Source organism: Coregonus clupeaformis, chromosome 16 (genome assembly GCF_020615455.1).
Source record: "Coregonus clupeaformis isolate EN_2021a chromosome 16, ASM2061545v1, whole genome shotgun sequence".
NCBI classification, from domain to species: domain Eukaryota; kingdom Metazoa; phylum Chordata; class Actinopteri; order Salmoniformes; family Salmonidae; genus Coregonus; species Coregonus clupeaformis.
Genome location: NC_059207.1, coordinates 35,438,885 through 35,457,472, shown reverse-complemented (window position 1 = coordinate 35,457,472; position 18,588 = coordinate 35,438,885). Strand labels below are relative to the sequence as shown.

The 18,588-nt window shown below is 43.4% G+C and overlaps 1 protein-coding gene across 2 annotated transcripts in view; it reads left to right on the top strand.

The window, feature by feature from the left end:
- Positions 1-2,922: 2,922 nt before the first annotated feature.
- LOC121584825 (bridging integrator 3) overlaps positions 2,923-18,588 on the top strand; it is a 52,363-nt gene continuing 36,697 nt past the window's right edge. For both annotated transcript variants that reach the window (XM_045225701.1, XM_041900967.2), the window contains exon 1: positions 2,923-3,071. In XM_045225701.1, the coding sequence (XP_045081636.1) occupies positions 3,064-3,071 (8 nt within the window). In that variant the 5' untranslated portion in view covers positions 2,923-3,063. The remainder of the gene's footprint in view (positions 3,072-18,588) is intronic.

The following is an 18,588-nucleotide window of genomic DNA, read 5'->3' as shown; positions in this document are numbered from 1 at the left end:
GCCAAAGCCCCGGATAAACCTCCGATAGTAGTTGGCAAAGCCAATATAGCGCTGCACCTCCTTAACTCTGGTTGGAGTCGGCCAATTACGCACGGCTGAAATGCAATCTCCCTCCATCTCCAGACACTTTTCTGCCTTGGCATAAAGGTTATGTTCCAACAGTTGGGCCAGCACTTTGCGAACCAGGGACACATGCTCGGCGCGCATAGCGGAATACACCAGAATGTCATCGATGTAGACCACTACACCGCGACCAAGCATGTCATGAAACACCTCATTCACAAAGGACTGGAAGACGGATGGAGCATTCATCAAACTGTAAGGCATCACCAGGTATTCATAATGCCCCATGGTTGTGCTGAATGCTGTCTTCCACTCGTCCCCCTCTCGGACACGCACCAGGTTGTACGCACTCCGGAGATCTAATTTTGTGAAGAAGTCCGCCCAATGCATTGACTCGATCACAGATGGAATGAGGGGTAGAGGATAACTATAACGTATTGTCCCCTTGTTCAGTGCTCGGTAATCAATGCAAGGGTGCAGACCTCCGTCTTTCTTCTTCACAAAAATAAACTTGAGGAGGTGGGCGAAGTGGAGTGACGTATGAACCCCTGGCGCAGGGACTCGGAGACGTATGTCTCCATAGCCTCCATTTCATCTTGCGACAGGAGATACACATGACTCCTGGGAGGCACAGCGTCTACCCGGAGGTTTATCGTGCAATCCCCCCCCCCACCCCACCCCCAACAAGGCACACAGGGAAAATAACCTGGCGATACAAAATAGAAGGAGAGGGGGCAGAGGGAACACTTATACAGGTACTGATGAGGGGATATGAACCAGGTGTGTGTAATAAACAAGACAAAACCAATGGAATGATGAGATGAGGAGCGGCAGTGGCTAGAAGGCCGATGACGACGAACGCCGAAGCCTGCCCGAACAAGGAGAGGAGGCAGCTTCGGAGGAAGTCGTGACAGTCAAGTCTTCTTGGGTATGATGCTATAAGCTTGGCACACCTGTATTTGGGGAGTATCTCCCATTCTTCTCTGCAGATCCTCTCAAGCTCTGTCAGGTTGGATGGGGAGCGTCGCTGCACAGCTATTTTCAAGTCTCTCCAGAGATGTTCTATCAGGTTCAAGTCCTGGCTCTGGCTGGGCCACTCAAGGACATTCAGAAACTTGTCCCGAAGCCACTCCTGCATTGTCTTGGCTGTTTGCTTCGCCCCAGTCTGAGGTCCTAAGCGCTCTGGAGCAGGTTTTCATCAAGGATCTCTCTGTACTTTGCTCTGTTCATCTTTCCCTCGATCCTGACTTGTCTCCCAGTCCCTGCCGCTGAAAAACATCCCCACAGCATGATGCTGCCACCACCATGCTTCACCGTAGGGATGGTGCCAGGTTTCCTCCAGACGTGACGCTTGGCATTCAGGCCAAAGAGTTCAATCTTTGTTTCATCAGACCAGAGAATCTTGTTTCTTATGGTCTGAGAGTCCATTAGGTGCCTTTTGGCAAACTCCAAGCAGGCTGTCATGTGCCTTTTACTGAGGAGTGGCCACTCTACCATAAAGGCCTGATTGGTGGAGTGCTGCAGAGATGGTTGTCCTTCTGGAAGGTTCTCCCATCTCCACAGAGGAACTCTGGAGCTCTGTCAGAGTGACCATCAGCTTCTTGGTCACCTCCCTGATTAAGGACCTTCTCCCCCGATTGCTCAGTTTGGCCGGGCAGTGGTTCCAAACTTCTTCCATTTAAGAATGATGGAGGCCACTGTGTTCTTGGGGACCTTCAATGCTGCAGAAATGTTTTGGTACCCTTCCCCAGATCTGTGCCTCGACACAATCCTGTCTCGGAGCTCTACGGTCAATTCCTTCGACATCATGGGTTGGTTTTTGCTCTGACATGCACTGTCAACTGTGGGACCTTATATAGACAGGTGTGTGCCTTTCCAAATCATGTACAATCAATTGAATTTACCACAGGTGGACTCCAATCAATTTGTAGAAACATCTCAAGGATGATCAATGGAAACAGGATGCACCTGAGCTCAATGTCGAGTCTCATAACAAAGGGTCTGAATACTTATGTAAATAAGGTAGTTCAGTTTTTTAAAATTTGCAAAAATTAATAAAAACCTGTTTTCCCTTTGTCATTATGGGGTATTGTGTGTAGATTGCTGAGGATTTTTATTTATTTAATCAATTTTAGAATAAGGCTGTAACGTAACAAAATGTGGAAAAAGTCAAGGCGTCTGAATACTTTCCGAAGGCACTGTATATAAGTATGTAAGGGATAATCAACGAGGGGTCCAAAAGGCTTCTTAACATCTTCTACCCCCAAGCCATAAGACTCCCGAACAGCTAATCATGGCTACCCGGACTATTTTATTTGTTAGAGGAATAGTCCTCAAACATTATGTTATATGCGTATCAACAGGTGTATTATGTGATGAAAGACCATTATGTTAGACACACAGCATTTAAAGAACTTTGGAAAATGCGATTTGCCTGCACACTTACTGGCATGGCATCATACTCCATCCATATTATATCCATGCTTCCACCTCTGGGCTGAAATCAAGATAGATCAGCATGAAATCCTGAAGGTCCAGGATCCCTTTTATTTCTGATCTTTCCTTGATTTGAGCTTACCTGTCAGCAACATAATTTTCTAAGCTATAATATAAAATTTCAAACATTTCAAAATGACATTGCTGAACAGACAAGCCCACATAAATATGGCTCTCTACTTCATCTCCTGTAACTCAGTTGGTAGAGCATGGCGCTTGCAACGCCAGTGTTGTGGGTTCGATTCCCACGGGGGGGGCAGTATGAAAAATGTATGCACTCACTAACTGTAAGTCGCTCTGGATAAAGGCGTCTGCTAAAATGACTAAAATGTAAAATCTCCCTCTCAGGCCGTTCTGCTCTCCGTAGTTTAAACCCCCCCAACTACTAATGTAGCCACTTCCTGGTTACTTTATCTAGCTAACTAGTATTTTCTGTGAAAGGGGATGAGGTTTTTTGAAGAGAGAAAAGCTGCCCATTGAAACTGGATCAGAAAGTCAGACAAAATGAGCTGGTATGTATTTTGATAAGACAGCTATACGAATTAACGTTAATCATCTTCAACAAGCTAACGTTAACGCTTTGACTCGACTAGTGAAGTTGTGGGGTTAGCTAGCCATCATTGGCATAGCTTTCAGTAAGTTAACGTTATCTAAAACTGGCCAAGCTGTATAGAAATATATTATACACATGATGTAATGTGTTGACAATTATAGCGAACAGTATGGTTTAATTTGCCTTGCAAACTCGTCAACTAACTTTAAAACGCTAGCATGATGAGCTAGCGAGCTGTTATTTACATTAGCTAGCTAGCACCCTAGCATAGTGACCAGAAACAACAACTTATGTTGGCTTGCTAGTTAACTTGTTAAAGTAGCAGCGCTAGTTAACTAACCATCAACCAATTGTTTAGCAAAGATAGCTAGTACTAACCTGGCACTAACCTAAAGATTTAACTCCAATGTTACATTGTAGTGTAGTTAAATTCTTAGTTAGCTAGCCAGGTTGCCAACTTTAGCTAAGTACCTGCTTAGGTAGGAGCTAACCCGTTCATAGAAGCTGGGGGAGTTTTGTTAAGAGTCACGACGCTCGTTTTGGTAGGTTAAATTACAATCCTGGGAGGTTAAATTACTACATACCTTTTATAGGGTTAGGCTTTGAGGGTTAGGCTTTGTGTTCCCACATGGCCATATCGCCACGTTACTGTGCTTGTTTACAGAAGACATAGCTATCTAGCATGCGCCGAATACCTGTTTGTAAGCATAACTGGGTAGGAAGTGTAGTTCGTCAACTGGGGACACACACAGTTTATGGATCTGTGCAAAAATGCTAGTTACAATAAGTGTATCTTTCTTATTAGAAAGATTATTTCTTGCAGGTATAAAAGATAAGGGGCATATCAGCATATGCTTGGAAAACCGTTTCGCAAGAGATTATTATTTACATTTCTAAACGTTAATACACAGCGTTGGAATTGTAGTTCACACGGAGCCAACCGTGGGCTACGCTAACCGCTGAAAACTCTACAGATAAGAAGGGTTTTTGAGAGCTAGGTAGGTGCTTGCTTGACAGCCAGCATTTCACAGTAGCCTGAACATGGATACGCTTGCAGGCTATACAGAACAATCACTTTTCCATACACATTAGCTCCATACACATTAGCTAGCCCCCACCCCTTCAGACCTTTTGGTGGTATATGTAGAGGACAATGTAGGGGACTTATTGGGTGGAGATCTTGGGTAGTTTCTTTTAAGTGTGCTTCTGTGACTGAAACTCATCTGCATGGAAGAAGCAACACCGCATCACACAGCAGATAGCTGGCAGGCGACGCTTCCATCAGCACTTACAGCTAGAGCTCTGCTACCTGGCCCGAGCCCGACGGGCCCGACACTATACATCGGGTTAGGGCCTGTTTTTCGGGTGTCACTAAATTGATCACAAACATTTTGAAGCTGAGCCATTTGCTCATGCTCAATTTTCCCATTGACTGTGTTGGTGGTGCTCATAAAATGTGTCATAACTAGAGATATTAGATACACCTACAGTGCTTTCAGAAAGGATTCACACCCCTTGACTTTTTCCACATTTTGTTGTTACAAAGTGGGATTAAAATGAATGTAATTGTAAAACAAAATTGTCAACGATCTACACAAAATACTCTAATGTCAAAGTGGATTAAAAAATCGAACACTTGTAAAAATACAAATAAAAGTAATATCTAGATTAGATAAGTATTCAATACATGTTAGAATCACCTGTGGCGGCGATTACAGCTGTGAGTCTTTCTGGGTAAGTCTCGAAGAGCTTTCCACACCTGGCTTGTGCAACATTTGCCCATTATTCTTTTCAAAATTCTTCAATCTATATCAAATTGGTTGTTGATCATTGCTAGACAACCATTTTCAGGTCTTGCCTTAGATTTTCAAGCAGCCTACAGTCATATATTACTAAGATCATAACATGGTGTCAGAAGTGCTTCAACCTCGTCAAATATACGATCAGAACATTGTCATTTGTCGACAGGACGGATTATTTCACAGAAAATAATAATGTTCCGGAGTTTAGAGTGACAACTTCTCTCGCGTCTCGTCTTTGAGCAGCCCAAGGCGGAGCCATTGCTATGGATACTCACACAGGCAGACTATTAACCTAACGTAGCAGGTGTAAAATAAACACCTGAGCAGCGTCTCTTTCTTTCCTGTCCTGACGAGAGAGAAAAAAACAGTTGGGAAGTTCTCTTCTGCACTGTTCAAACTCTACGCACAGCTCTACGCACAGCCAAGCACAAGGTCAAGTGTGGGGTGCCTTTAAATTTGGCAGAAGCAGTCGGACCTGGGTAGGGTAGGGCTTGATGGTTGCTGGCATGGGTAGGGCTCAGGGTTTAAATTCATGCCTGTGCAGGGCTCTACGCACAGCCATGCACAAGGTCAAAAGTGGGGTGCCTGTCCAGTGAAAGAGCCCTTTATCGACTCTGCTGGCCGACGCATTCCAGTCAGGCCCTGACTCTTGCTTCTATGACGCGAGAGATTTGACTCTGGGGTCATCATCAGAACAATTGCACTCCTAATGTCCTCAACCATCCCTCTGTACTCCAGGCAATAGCCCCAGTTGGAGTGATATGATATCCCCTTGCCAATGGCGCACACATTTATAGTTCCAACGTAGTCATTGGTTCTTCCTGTAGCAGCATAATTTATGTATTCTTATAATGCAGAACTAATTGCTGCGCTGGTAAATAAGACTGTTGTTTCTCTGGACATGCATACGTCTAGACTAGAGTAGAGTGACGTCCGTAAGGAAACAGCTTAGTCCTAAAGGTTTGGTAAAGGGGGAGAGCAGGGGTGTTCAACTGTGGGTTTTAACATGAGCCACTATGTTTTAGGGAATGTAAACCTGGGCACAGCAGTTCGCTGACAGCTCAAGCAATAGGCCTAGCCTACATTAGGCCTACACCACCAGCCATATTGTTGTGTGGACCACAGTAGAACTCAGGGCAAATTAGGGCTTCTGCCTTGCTCTCATTAGCTTCATTTTTACAAGAAAAAAAGGTAGGCTATTGTGTATGGACATTTAGGCTAGGCTAACAAACAAGTGTCAAAAATGAAGGCCTAAACCTTGGCAAGGGCCTATATATTGGCCCTTGCCTGCTCTGTGATTTAATGAAGTAAACGTATGCCAGGTGATTCCATGCCAGCGTAGTCTGAAAATATTTTGGGTATCTCAGATTGTTCTCACATACAAACTTAATTGGGAGAAAGGATAATATATAATATATAATATAATATAATATGCCATTTAGCAGACACTTTTATCCAAAGCGACTTACAGTCATGTGTGCATACATTTTTACGTATGGGTGGTCCCGGGGATCGAACCCACTACCCTGGCGTTACAAGCACCATGCTCTACCAATTGAGCTACAGAGGACCACATCACAGGATGTGTGACATGCTTTTTACATTTGAATCACAAACAATGTTTTTGAAAATCATGGCCCTTTTTATACCTATACGCCTCCAGTAAGACCCTATGATCTTTGAACCGTACATGTGAATCGTACAGACATCTTGGTGTCATTATACTCCTTATAGTGTACTGTAAAATATGGAGTATGCCTTGATTCTGAAAAAAACATGTATTTAACATTAAACATATTAATATCTTAAAAGCACCCTTTTTGATTTTGTTCATTTGAAGACATAGGCTATTGTTTGGAATAATATACTCTACAAGTACATACATTTTCCAGAATGGGCTCGCTGTTAATTACGGTGACTTCAGAAAGTATTCACACCCTTTGACTTGTTGCACATTTTGTTGAGTTTGTGATGTCACGAGAGGCTGTGTCCTGGAGGGACGTTACATCCCCCTGAGGTGGCTGCAAACCCAGACAGCTATGGCTCCATCTGCTGGTATGGTCGGGAACTCCACCCCTCTATGGCCAATCTTCCCACGCAGCTGAAACAAATGAGGAGCTGATGAGCTGAAGGTTTGGGAAGGGAAGAGACACAGTCTCCAACCTGGGCTCTCTGGAGGACAAGAGTGCTGCACGTCCACTTCCAGGAGGAATATAAGGATTTGGAGATACTTACCTTTGGGGAAATACTCACCTTTGGATATATGCACCGGTGGAAATACGTGTGGGACATTTGGAAGGACGTTTTGCTGGGTTGGCCACTAGCTGCAACGTGGAATACAGTAAGACTGGGGAAAAGTTATTTGAGCGAGTGAGAGTTATGATTTTGGATGTGGAAGAGACATCCCTGAACTGTTAACCCTTAAAGAGCCACAAGAGAACAGAATTGTGTTATACTTTCGTTAGTTTCCCAAGACCTTTAATAAAATCCTTGTTTTGATTGAACCTGGTCTCCTTGCACTACTTGAGCAATCCCGCTGAAAGCTGTGTAGCCTCTCGTGACATCACAAGTTACAGAATGAATTTAAAATTAATTACATTTTTATTTTTTGTCACTGGCCTACACACAATACCCTATAATGTCAAAGTGGAATTATGTTTTTAGAAATTAGTGCAAATGTTGCTAAAAAGTAAAAGCTGAAATGTCTTGTGTCAAGTATTCAACCCTGTTGTTATGGCAAGCCTAAATAAGTTCAGGAGTAAAAATTTGCTTAACAAGTCACATAAGTTGCATGGGCTCACTCGGTGTGCAATAATAGTGTTTGAATGACTACCTCATCTCTGTACCCCACACATACAATTATCTGTAAGGTCCCATAGTTGAGCAGTGAATTTCAAACACAGATTCAACCACAAATACCAAGAAGGTTTTCCAATGCCTCGCAAAGAAGGGCACCTATAGGTAGATGGGTAAAAATAGAAAAAGCAGACATGGAATATCCCTTTGAGTATGGCAAAGTTATTAATTACACTTTTGATGGTGCATCAATAAGGCCAGTCACTACAAAGATACAGGCATCCTTCCTAACTCAGTTGCCAGAGAGGAAGGAAACCTCTCAGGAATTTCACCATGAGGGCAATGTTGACTTTAAAACAGTTACGAGTTTAATGGCTGTGATAGGAGAAAACTGAGGATGGATCAACAACATTGTAATTAACCTAATTGACAGAGTGAAAAGAAGGAAGCCTGTACAGCATACAAATATTCCAAAACATGCATCCTGTTTACAACAAGGCACTAAAGTCCTGCAGGCTCTAGAATTTTCTTATCTTGAGTAATGTCCCGTTATATGGTCAAGTGCTGCAAAGAAGGACCTAGTTAAGCTGCAGCTGGCCCAGAACAGAGCGGCACACTTTGCTCCTGATTGTAATCAGAGGGCTAATATCAATACTATGCATGCTAGTCTCTCTTGGCTAAGAGTTGAGAAAAGACTGACTGCATCACTTCTTGTTTTTATAAGAAACATTAATGTGTTGGAAATTCAAAATGGTTTGCATAGTCAACTTACTCACAGCACTGACAAACACACTTACCCCACCAGTCCCCAGGTCCAGAACAAATTCAAGGAAATGTACAGTATTTTACAGAGCCATGATTTGAATGGAACTCCTTCCATCTCATATAGGCTAGCGCAAGTGAACAGCAAACCTGGTTTAAAAAACAAAACAAATAAAGCAACACCTCTCCCCCCCATGTGACCTATTGTTGTGTGTATGTACTGACGTATGTGTACCTGATAGATGCACACACGTGCACACTACATGTTAATGTTTGTAAATGTATGTAAATTGTAAAGTCTTGTCTGTAATGTATTTTTTTGTTAGTACCACGCTCCATATTTTCAAGCATAGTGGTGGCTGCATCATGTTGTGTATGCTTGTAATCGTTAAGGACTGGGGAGTTTTTCAGGATAAAAAAAGAAACAGAATGGAGCTAAGCACAGGAACACCTGGTTCAGTCTGCTTTCCACCAGACACTTGGAGATGAATTCACCTTTCAGCAGGACAAAAACCTAAAACACAAGGCCAAAGCTACACTGGAGTTGTTTCCAAGTTACAGTTTTGACTTAAATCTGCTTGAAAATCTAAGGCAAGTCCTGAAAATGGTTGTCTAGCAATGATCAACAACCAATTTGACAGATTGAAGAATTTTGAAAAAGAAGAATGGGCAAATGTTGCACAAGTCAGGTGTGGAAAGCTCTTAGAGACTTACCCAGAAAGACTCACAGCTGTAATCGCTGCCACAGGTGATTCTAACATGAATTGAATACTTATCTAATCAAGATATATTAGTTTTATTTGTATTTTTACAAATGTTAGATTTTTTTGTCCACTTTGACAGAGTATTTTGTGTAGATCGTTTACAAAAATTGTACAAGTAATTGAATCCCACTTTGTAACAACAAAGTGGAAAAAGTCAAGGGGTGTGAATACTTTCTGAAAGCACTGTAGGTATATCTAATATCTCTAGGTATGACATTTTATGAGCACCACCAACACAGTGAATGGGAAAATTGATTCAAACGGAACTCCCTCTGCTGGTGATTTGCTGAATGTGCAACCCTAAAGGAGGGCTGTGATCGGTTAATTACCTATCATGTCAATTTCTATGTATAAAATGGGTCATATCATAAAAGTATGTGATGTTTGAAGAGTATATAGTAACAAACAATACAGTGGGGAGAACAAGTATTTGATACACTGCCGATTTTGCAGGTTTTCCTACTTACAAAGCATGTAGAGGTCTGTAATTTTTATCATAGGTACACTTCAACTACGAGAGATGGAATCTAAAACAAAAATCCAGAAAATCACATTGTATGATTTTTAAGTAATTAATTTGCATTTTATTGCATGACATAAGTATTTGATCACCTACCAACCAGGAAGAATTCCGGCTCTCAATTATTAGAAAATGGAAGAAGTTCAAGATGACGGTCAATCACCCTCGGTCTGGGGCTCCATGAAAGATCTCACCTCATGGGGCATCAATGATCATGAGGAAGGTGAGGGATCAGCCCAGAACTACACGGCAGGACCTGGTCAATGACCTGAAGAGTGCTGGGACCACAGTCTCAAAGAAAACCATTAGTAACACACAGATTAAAATAGCCGTCATAGATTAAAATCCTGCAGCGCTCGCAAGGTCCCCCTGCTCAAGCCAGCGCATGTCCAGGCCCGTCTGAAGTTTGCCAATGACCATCTGGATGATCCAGAGGAGGAATGGGAGAAGGTCATGTGGTCTGATGAGACAAAAAGAGCTTTTTGGTCTAAACTCCACTCGCCGTGTTTGGAGGAAGAAGAAGGATGAGTACAACCCCAAGAACACCATCCCAACAGCGAAGCATGGAGGTGGAAACATCATTCTTTGGGGATGCTTTTCTGCAAAGGGGACAGGACGACTGCACCATATTGAGGGGAGGATGTATGGGGCCATGTATCGCGAGATCTTGGCCAACAACCTCCTTCCCTCAGTAAGAGCATTGAAGATGGGTCGTGGCTGAGTCTTCCAGCATGACAACGACCCGAAACACACAGCCAGGGCAACTAAGGAGTGGCTCCCTAAGAAGCATCTCAAGGTCCTGGAGTGGCCTAGCCAGTCTCCAGACCTGAACCCAATAGAAAATCTTTGGAGGGAGCTGAAAGTCCGTATTGCCCAGCGACAGCCCCGAAACCTGAAGGATCTGGAGAAGGTCTGTATGGAGGAGTGGGCCAAAATCCCTGCTGCAGTGTGTGCAAACCTGGTCAAGACCTACAGGAAACGTATGTAAGTAGGAAAACCTGCAAAATCGTCAGTGTATCAAATACTTGTTCTCTCCACTGTATGTTTAAAACTAAGCAAAATCAGAAAGGGTACTTGTGAGATATACATATTCTTAATGTTGAATAAATAAATGTGAAAGTGTGTATTTCAGAATCTAGACATAGGCTAGTCCATATTTGAGAACACTATAAGGAGTATAATGACACCAAGATGTTGTATGTATCGTGTACCACAGATCCTACAGGAGGAATGTACAGTGGGGAAAAAAAGTATTTAGTCAGCCACCAATTGTGCATGTTCTCCCACTTAAAAAGATGAGAGAGGCCTGTAATTTTCATCATAGGTACACGTCAACTATGACAGACAAAATTAGATTTTTTTTCTCCAGAAAATCACATTGTAGGATTTTTAATGAATGTTTTAGCATATTATGGTGGAAAATAAGTATTTGGTCAATAACAAAAGTTTCTCAATACTTTGTTATATACCCTTTGTTGGCAATGACACAGGTCAAACGTTTTCTGTAAGTCTTCACAAGGTTTTCACACACTGTTGCTGGTATTTTGGCCCATTCCTCAATGCAGATCTCCTCTAGAGCAGTGATGTTTTGGGGCTGTCGCTGGGCAACACGGACTTTCAACTCCCTCCAAAGATTTTCTATGGGGTTGAGATCTGGAGACTGGCTAGGCCACTCCCGGACCTTGAAATGCTTCTTACGAAGCCACTCCTTCGTTGCCCGGGCGGTGTGTTTGGGATCATTGTCATGCTGAAAGACCCAGCCACGTTTCATCTTCAATGCCCTTGCTGATGGAAGGAGGTTTTCACTCAAAATCTCACGATACATGTCCCCATTTATTCTTTCCTTTACACGGATCAGTCGTCCTGGTCCCTTTGCAGAAAAACAGCCCCAAAGCATGATGTTTCCACCCCCATGCTTCACAGTAGGTATGGTGTTCTTTGGATGCAACTCAGCATTCTTTTTCCTCCAAACACGACGAGTTGAGTTTTTACCAAAAAGTTCTATTTTGGTTTCATCTGACCATATGACATTCTCCCAATCCTCTTCTGGATCATCCAAGTGCACTCTAGCAAACTTCAGACGGGCCTGGACATGTACTGGCTTAAGCAGGGGGACATGTCTGGCACTGCAGGATTTGAGTCCCTGGTGGCGTAGTGTGTTACTGATGGTAGGCTTTGTTACTTTGGTCCCAGCTCTCTGCAGGTCATTCACTAGGTCCCCCCGTGTGGTTCTGGGATTTTTGCTCACCGTTCTTGTGATCATTTTGACCCCACGGGGTGAGATCTTGCGTGGAGCCCCAGATCGAGGGAGATTATCAGTGGTCTTGTATGTCTTCCATTTCCTAATAATTGCTCCCACAGTTGATTTCTTCAAACCAAGCTGCTTACCTATTGCAGATTCAGTCTTCCCAGCCTGGTGCAGGTCTACAATTTTGTTTCTGGTGTCCTTTGACAGCTCTTTGGTCTTGGCCATAGTGGAGTTTGGTGTGTGACTGAGGTTGTGGACAGGTGTCTTTTATACTGATAACAAGTTCAAACAGGTGCCATTTAATACAGGTAACGAGTGGAGGACAGAGGAGCCTCTTAAAGAAGAAGTTACAGGTCTGTGAGAGCCAGAAATCTTGCTTGTTTGTAGGTGACCAAATACTTATTTTCCACCATCATTTGCAAATAAATAAATTAAAAATCCTACAATGTGATTTTCTGGATTTTTTTTCTCAATTTGTCTGTCATAGTTGACGTGTACCTATGATGAAAATTACAGGCCTCTCTCATCTTTTTAAGTGGGAGAACTTGCACAATTGGTGGCTGACTAAATACCTTTTCCCCCCACTGTATACTAGGTCTAAAATGGGCACTTTCATCATGATTTTCAAAAAAATGGTTTGTCATACAAATAAAAATAATCTCAAGCGTCCTTCCTCCCAATGAAGTTACTGTGTAAGAATTGCCAGAACAATCTAAGATACCCAAAATATTTTCAGCCTACGCTGGCATGGAATCGCCCTGCCTTAAACAACACCAACGCCACACAATATAGCCTAATATACTATAGTAATGCTTTTACTTTTAACATAATTCAGAATAGGCCCAGGCTATATCAATGATATTGTCCTATAGGCTAAGTAAGGCTCTACAGTGAGACAATTTTACTCGCATACAGTGGGGAGAACAAGTATTTGATACACTGCCGATTTTGCAGGTTTTCCTACTTACAAAGCATGTAGAGGTCTGTACATTTTATCATAGGTACACTTCAACTGTGAGAGACGGAATCAAAAAAAAAAATCAAAAATCCAGAAAATCACATTGTATGATTTTTAAGTAATTAATTTGCATTTTATTGCATGACATAAGTATTTGATACATCAGAAAAGCAGAACTTAATATTTGGTACAGAAACCTTTGTTTGCAATTACAGAGATCATACGTTTCCTGTAGGTCTTGACCAGGTTTGCACACACTGCAGCGGGGATTTTGGCCCACTCCTCCATACAGACCTTCTCCAGATCCTTCAGGTTTCGGGGCTGTCACTGGGCAATACGGACTTTCAGCTCCCTCCAAAGATTTTCTATTGGGTTCAGGTCTGGAGACTGGCTAGGCCACTCCAGGACCTTGAGATGCTTCTTACGGAGCCACTCCTTAGTTGCCCTGGCTGTGTGTTTCGGGTCGTTGTCATGCTGGAAGACCCAGCCACGAACCATCTTCAATGCTCTTACTGAGGGAAGGAGGTTGTTGGCCAAGATCTCGCGATACATGGCCCCATCCATCCTCCCCTCAATACGGTGCAGTCGTCCTGTCCCCTTTGCAGTAAAGCATCCCCAAAGAATGATGTTTCCACCTCCATGCTTCACGGTTGGGATGGTGTTCTTGGGGTTGTACTCATCCTTCTTCTTCCTCCAAACACGGCGAGTAGAGTTTAGACCAAAAAGCTATATTTTTGTCTCATCAGACCACATGACCTTCTCCCATTCCTCCTCTGGATCATCCAGATGGTCATTGGCAAACTTCAGACGGGCCTGGACATGCGCTGGCTTGAGCAGGGGGACCTTGCGTGCGCTGCAGGATTTTAATCCATGACGGCGTAGTGTGTTACTAATGGTTTTCTTTGAGACTGTGGTCCCAGCTCTCTTCAGGTCATTGACCAGGTCCTGCCGTGTAGTTCTGGGCTGATCCCTCACCTTCCTCATGATCATTGATGCCCCACGAGGTGAGATCTTGCATGGAGCCCCAGACCGAGGGTGATTGACCGTCATCTTGAACTTCTTCCATTTTCTAATAATTGCGCCAACAGTTGTTGCCTTCTCACCAAGCTGCTTGCCTATTGTCCTGTAGCCCATCCCAGCCTTGTGCAGGTCTACAATTGTATCCCTGATGTCCTTACACAGCTCTCTGGTCTTGGCCATTGTGGAGAGGTTGGAGTCTGTTTGATTGAGTGTGTGGACAGGTGTCTTTTATACAGGTAACGAGTTCAAACAGGTGCAGTTAATACAGGTAATGAGTGGAGAACAGGAGGGCTTCTTAAAGAAAAACTAACAGGTCTGTGAGAGCCGGAATTCTTACTGGTTGGTAGGTGATCAAATACTTATGTCATGCAATAAAATGCAAATTAATTACTTAAAAATCATACAATGTGATTTTCTGGATTTTTGTTATAGATTCCGTCTCTCACAGTTGAAGTGTACCTATGATAAAAATTACAGACCTCTACATGCTTTGTAAGTAGGAAAACCTGCAAAATCGGCAGTGTATCAAATACTTGTTCTCCCCACTGTATGTGCTTAAATATTTTGCTGTGTGACCTGGAATGTGTATATAGGAGCACCAGTGCGCCTAGAAAAATGAAGGATTCTAGTGTTATTACCTAAAATATTTTGCATTGTGCTCCTAAGTTTCTTTGTGTGCGCCTACATTTTTCAACGTAGGTGCACACGTGTTCCTTGTAAAAATGGTCAGCGTAGAGCCCTGGAACATGTCCAAAGCTGATATTTAGCCTATAGAATTATCCATACTTATCCATACAGTTGAAAGTCTTTCCATAGGAGAGAAGGTTGTGCTCTCTATCTACCTAATGTAACATGCTCTGTGCACGCTCTGTCTTTCCTGCCCTCCTTTGAGTAGGTCATGGGATCAGGGCTTACAGACTGACCAAAGGTTCTAAATGTACAGGCCACTACTTTAATGCCGCTGTGTGTGAAGAAACATAACAAACAATTCCCACAGGATAGACCATCCTCCTTCCTCTACCCCTCTAGCCTACCACTCTCTCTGGATTGCTTTGGGATTCGAGCAAATAAGGCAGTGTCCACAGGCTGTTAGCTAAGTATACTTTGTAACTCTGGGGCTCGATTGTATGTTCTACTGGGCCAAGATCTTTTGTATTGGGCCAGAGATATACAGTAGGGGGTTTTGCCACCTTGATGATCTTACCTTCTTTCTTGGAAAGTTACTGCGTGTTTAACAAACAGTTGACATATCGTATAGTCCTTGCCAAGTCTTATGTGATTACTGCTCAGATAGGTAGGCTAGGCCCAGTTACTGCCATAGTGTTCTGGTGATGCATTGCATGGGTAGTAAGATGAGTCACCCCATGGACCACAGGAATTTCAGTGGGTGACGAAACGTAGTTTTCCATGATGGTGTTGGCTCACCAGAAGTATGACATACAGTGGGGAAAAAAATTATTTAGTCAGCCACCAATTGTGCAAGTTCTCCCACTTAAAAAGATGAGAGAGGCCTGTAATTTTCATCATAGGTACACGTCAACTATGACAGACAAATGGAGGAAAAAAAATCCAGAAAATCACATTGTAGGATTTTTTATGAATTTATTTGCAAATTATGGTGGAAAATAAGTATTTGGTCACCTACAAACAAGCAAGATTTCTGGCTCTCACAGACCTGTAACTTCTTCTTTAAGAGGCTCCTCTGTCCTCCACTCGTTACCTGTATTAATGGCACCTGTTTGAACTTGTTATCAGTATAAAAGACACCTGTCCACAACCTCAAACAGTCACACTCCAAACTCCACTATGGCCAAGACCAAAGAGCTGTCAAAGGACACCAGAAACAAAATTGTAGACCTGCACCAGGCTGGGAAGACTGAATCTGCAATAGGTAAGCAGCTTGGTTTGAAGAAATCAACTGTGGGAGCAATTATTAGGAAATGGAAGACATACAAGACCACTGATAATCTCCCTCGATCTGGGGCTCCACGCAAGATCTCACCCCGTGGGGTCAAAATGATCACAAGAACGGTGAGTAAAAATCCCAGAACCACACGGGGGGACCTAGTGAATGACCTGCAGAGAGCTGAGACCAAAGTAACAAAGCCTACCATCAGTAACACACTACGCCGCCAGGGACTCAAATCCTGCAGTGCCAGACGTGTCTCCCTGCTTAAGCCAGTACATGTCCAGGCCCGTCTGAAGTTTGCTAGACTGCATTTGGATGATCCAGAAGAGGATTGGGAGAATGTCATATGGTCAGATGAAACCAAAATAGAACTTTTTGGTAAAAACTCAACTCGTCGTGTTTGGAGGACAAAGAATGTTGAGTTGCATCCAAATAACACCATACCTACTGTGAAGCATGGGGGTGGAAACATCATGCTTTGGGGCTGTTTTTCTGCAAAGGGACCAGGACGACTGATCCGTGTAAAGGAAAGAATGAATGGGGCCATGTATCGTGAGATTTTGAGTGAAAACCTCCTTCCATCAGCAAGGGCATTGAAGATGAAACGTGGCTGGGTCTTTCAGCATGACAATGATCCCAAACACACCGCCCCGGGCAACGAAGGAGTGGCTTCGTAAGAAGCATTTCAAGGTCCTGGAGTGGCCTAGCCAGTCTCCAGATCTCAACCCCATAGAAAATCTTTGAAGGGGAGTTGAAAGTCTGTGTTGCCCAGCGACAGCCCCAAAACATCACTGCTCTAGAGGAGATCTGCATGGAGGAATGGGCCAAAATACCAGCAACAGTGTGTGAAAACCTTGTGAAGACTTACAGAAAACGTTTGACCTGTGTCATTGCCAACAAAGGGTATATAACAAAGTATTGAGACATTTTTGTTATTGACCAAATACTTATTTTCCACCATAATTTGCAAATAAATTCATTAAAAATCCTACAATGTGATTTTCTGGGGGAAAAAATCTCATTTTGTCTGTCATAGTAGACGTGTACCTATGATGAAAATTACAGGCCTCTCTCATCTTTTTAAGTGGGAGAACTTGCACAATTGGTGGCTGACTAAATACTTTTTTTCCCCACTGTAGGTGAAACTTTTCCTCCTGAATCAGCTATTTTGACCTTAGAATTTTGACTTGATCTGATATGAGTCAGTCATTTATGAATAGGATACATCAATTTTGTTTAAACACTGCTTTACTCTAGGAGTCAAAAGGGTAATCAAAGAACATCTTTCTCCCAGCGCTTTACCAGGGGTAGTTTGATAGGGACTTAATACTCCCTCCTGCCAGTGAAAGCAGCCTTTCTGTTGTAATTCGGATTAAGCCCATTATCCTGTTGCCTCTCTTGGCTGTGTTGTGCTTTCTGATTCAGCTGTCATCAGAGGGAACTGCCACACACACATCAGTGGCGTGCCCTGGTTGCACAACACGGCCCTGCCTCGCATCCTCATCTTTCCATCTCATTAGTTTATACACCTTTCTTTTGACGCAACTGCTGTCTCACTGAGCGTGTCAACGGCAACCGTCCATCATGTGCCTTGGATGTTATTAGTGTCACATCAATGACAACCTACAGCAATGTGCAGTGGCAATAAAAAGTGTTTTCTTTCTCATGTTTCTCCATCACAATGGTGATTTAAGTAACAACTTATGTAGCGAGACATGGTTTAGAAAGATGGTTTCAGGCGGATAAAAGACGGATGGCATTAAGAAAATAAGTTGTTATCTTATGATCGTTTTGATAGGTGTCACAAGCAGAAGCTCAAACAGGAAGTACCTGTGACACGCTCTGTTGAGAAATGGTCCTCCGTTTCCGAGGCTATGCTACAAGACTGCTTTGCTTGCGCTGACTGGAATATGTTCCAGGACTCTGCCAATAGCATCGACGAGCTAACCACCTCCGTCACCGGCTTCATTAAGAAATGCATTGCCGACGTTGTCCCCAAAGTGAAGGTTCGCTGCTTCCCCAATCAAAAGCCCTGGATTAACACAGAGGTTGGCGCTAAGCTAAATAACAGGGCTCCCGCACACAGGGCTATTGCAGCCAACCCCGAGGCTACGGCTGAGGACACAAACAAGTACAAGAAGTCCCGCTACGACCTCCGCAGAGCCATCAAACAAGCAAAAGGGCAATATAGGAACAAGGTGGAATCCTATTACACAGGCTCCGATGCATGTAGAAGGGGCTACAGTCCATTACGGATTACAAAGGAAGACCCAGCTGTGATCTGCCCAATGATGCCTCTCTACAAGACAAACTCAATGCATTTTATGCACGCTTTGACAAAAACAACACCGACCCGTGGGCGAGGGTCCCCGCTGGCCCAGGGGACTGGTTGATCTCGCTACTCCGAGGCTGTCGTGAGTAAGGTTTTTAATAAGGTAAACACTCGTAAGGCCGTGGGGCCAGACTGTATTCCAGGGTGCATTCTCAGAGCATGAACAGAACAGCTGGCAGGCATATTCAGTCATTTTCAACCTCTCCTTGTCCCAGTCAGTAATCCCCACGTCTCAAGCTGACCACCATCATTCCTGTTCCCAAGAACTCTAAGGCTACCTTCCACAATGACTACCGCCCTGTAGCACTCACATCTGTAATCATGAAGTGCTTTGAAAGGCTGGTTATGGCACACATCAACTCCCA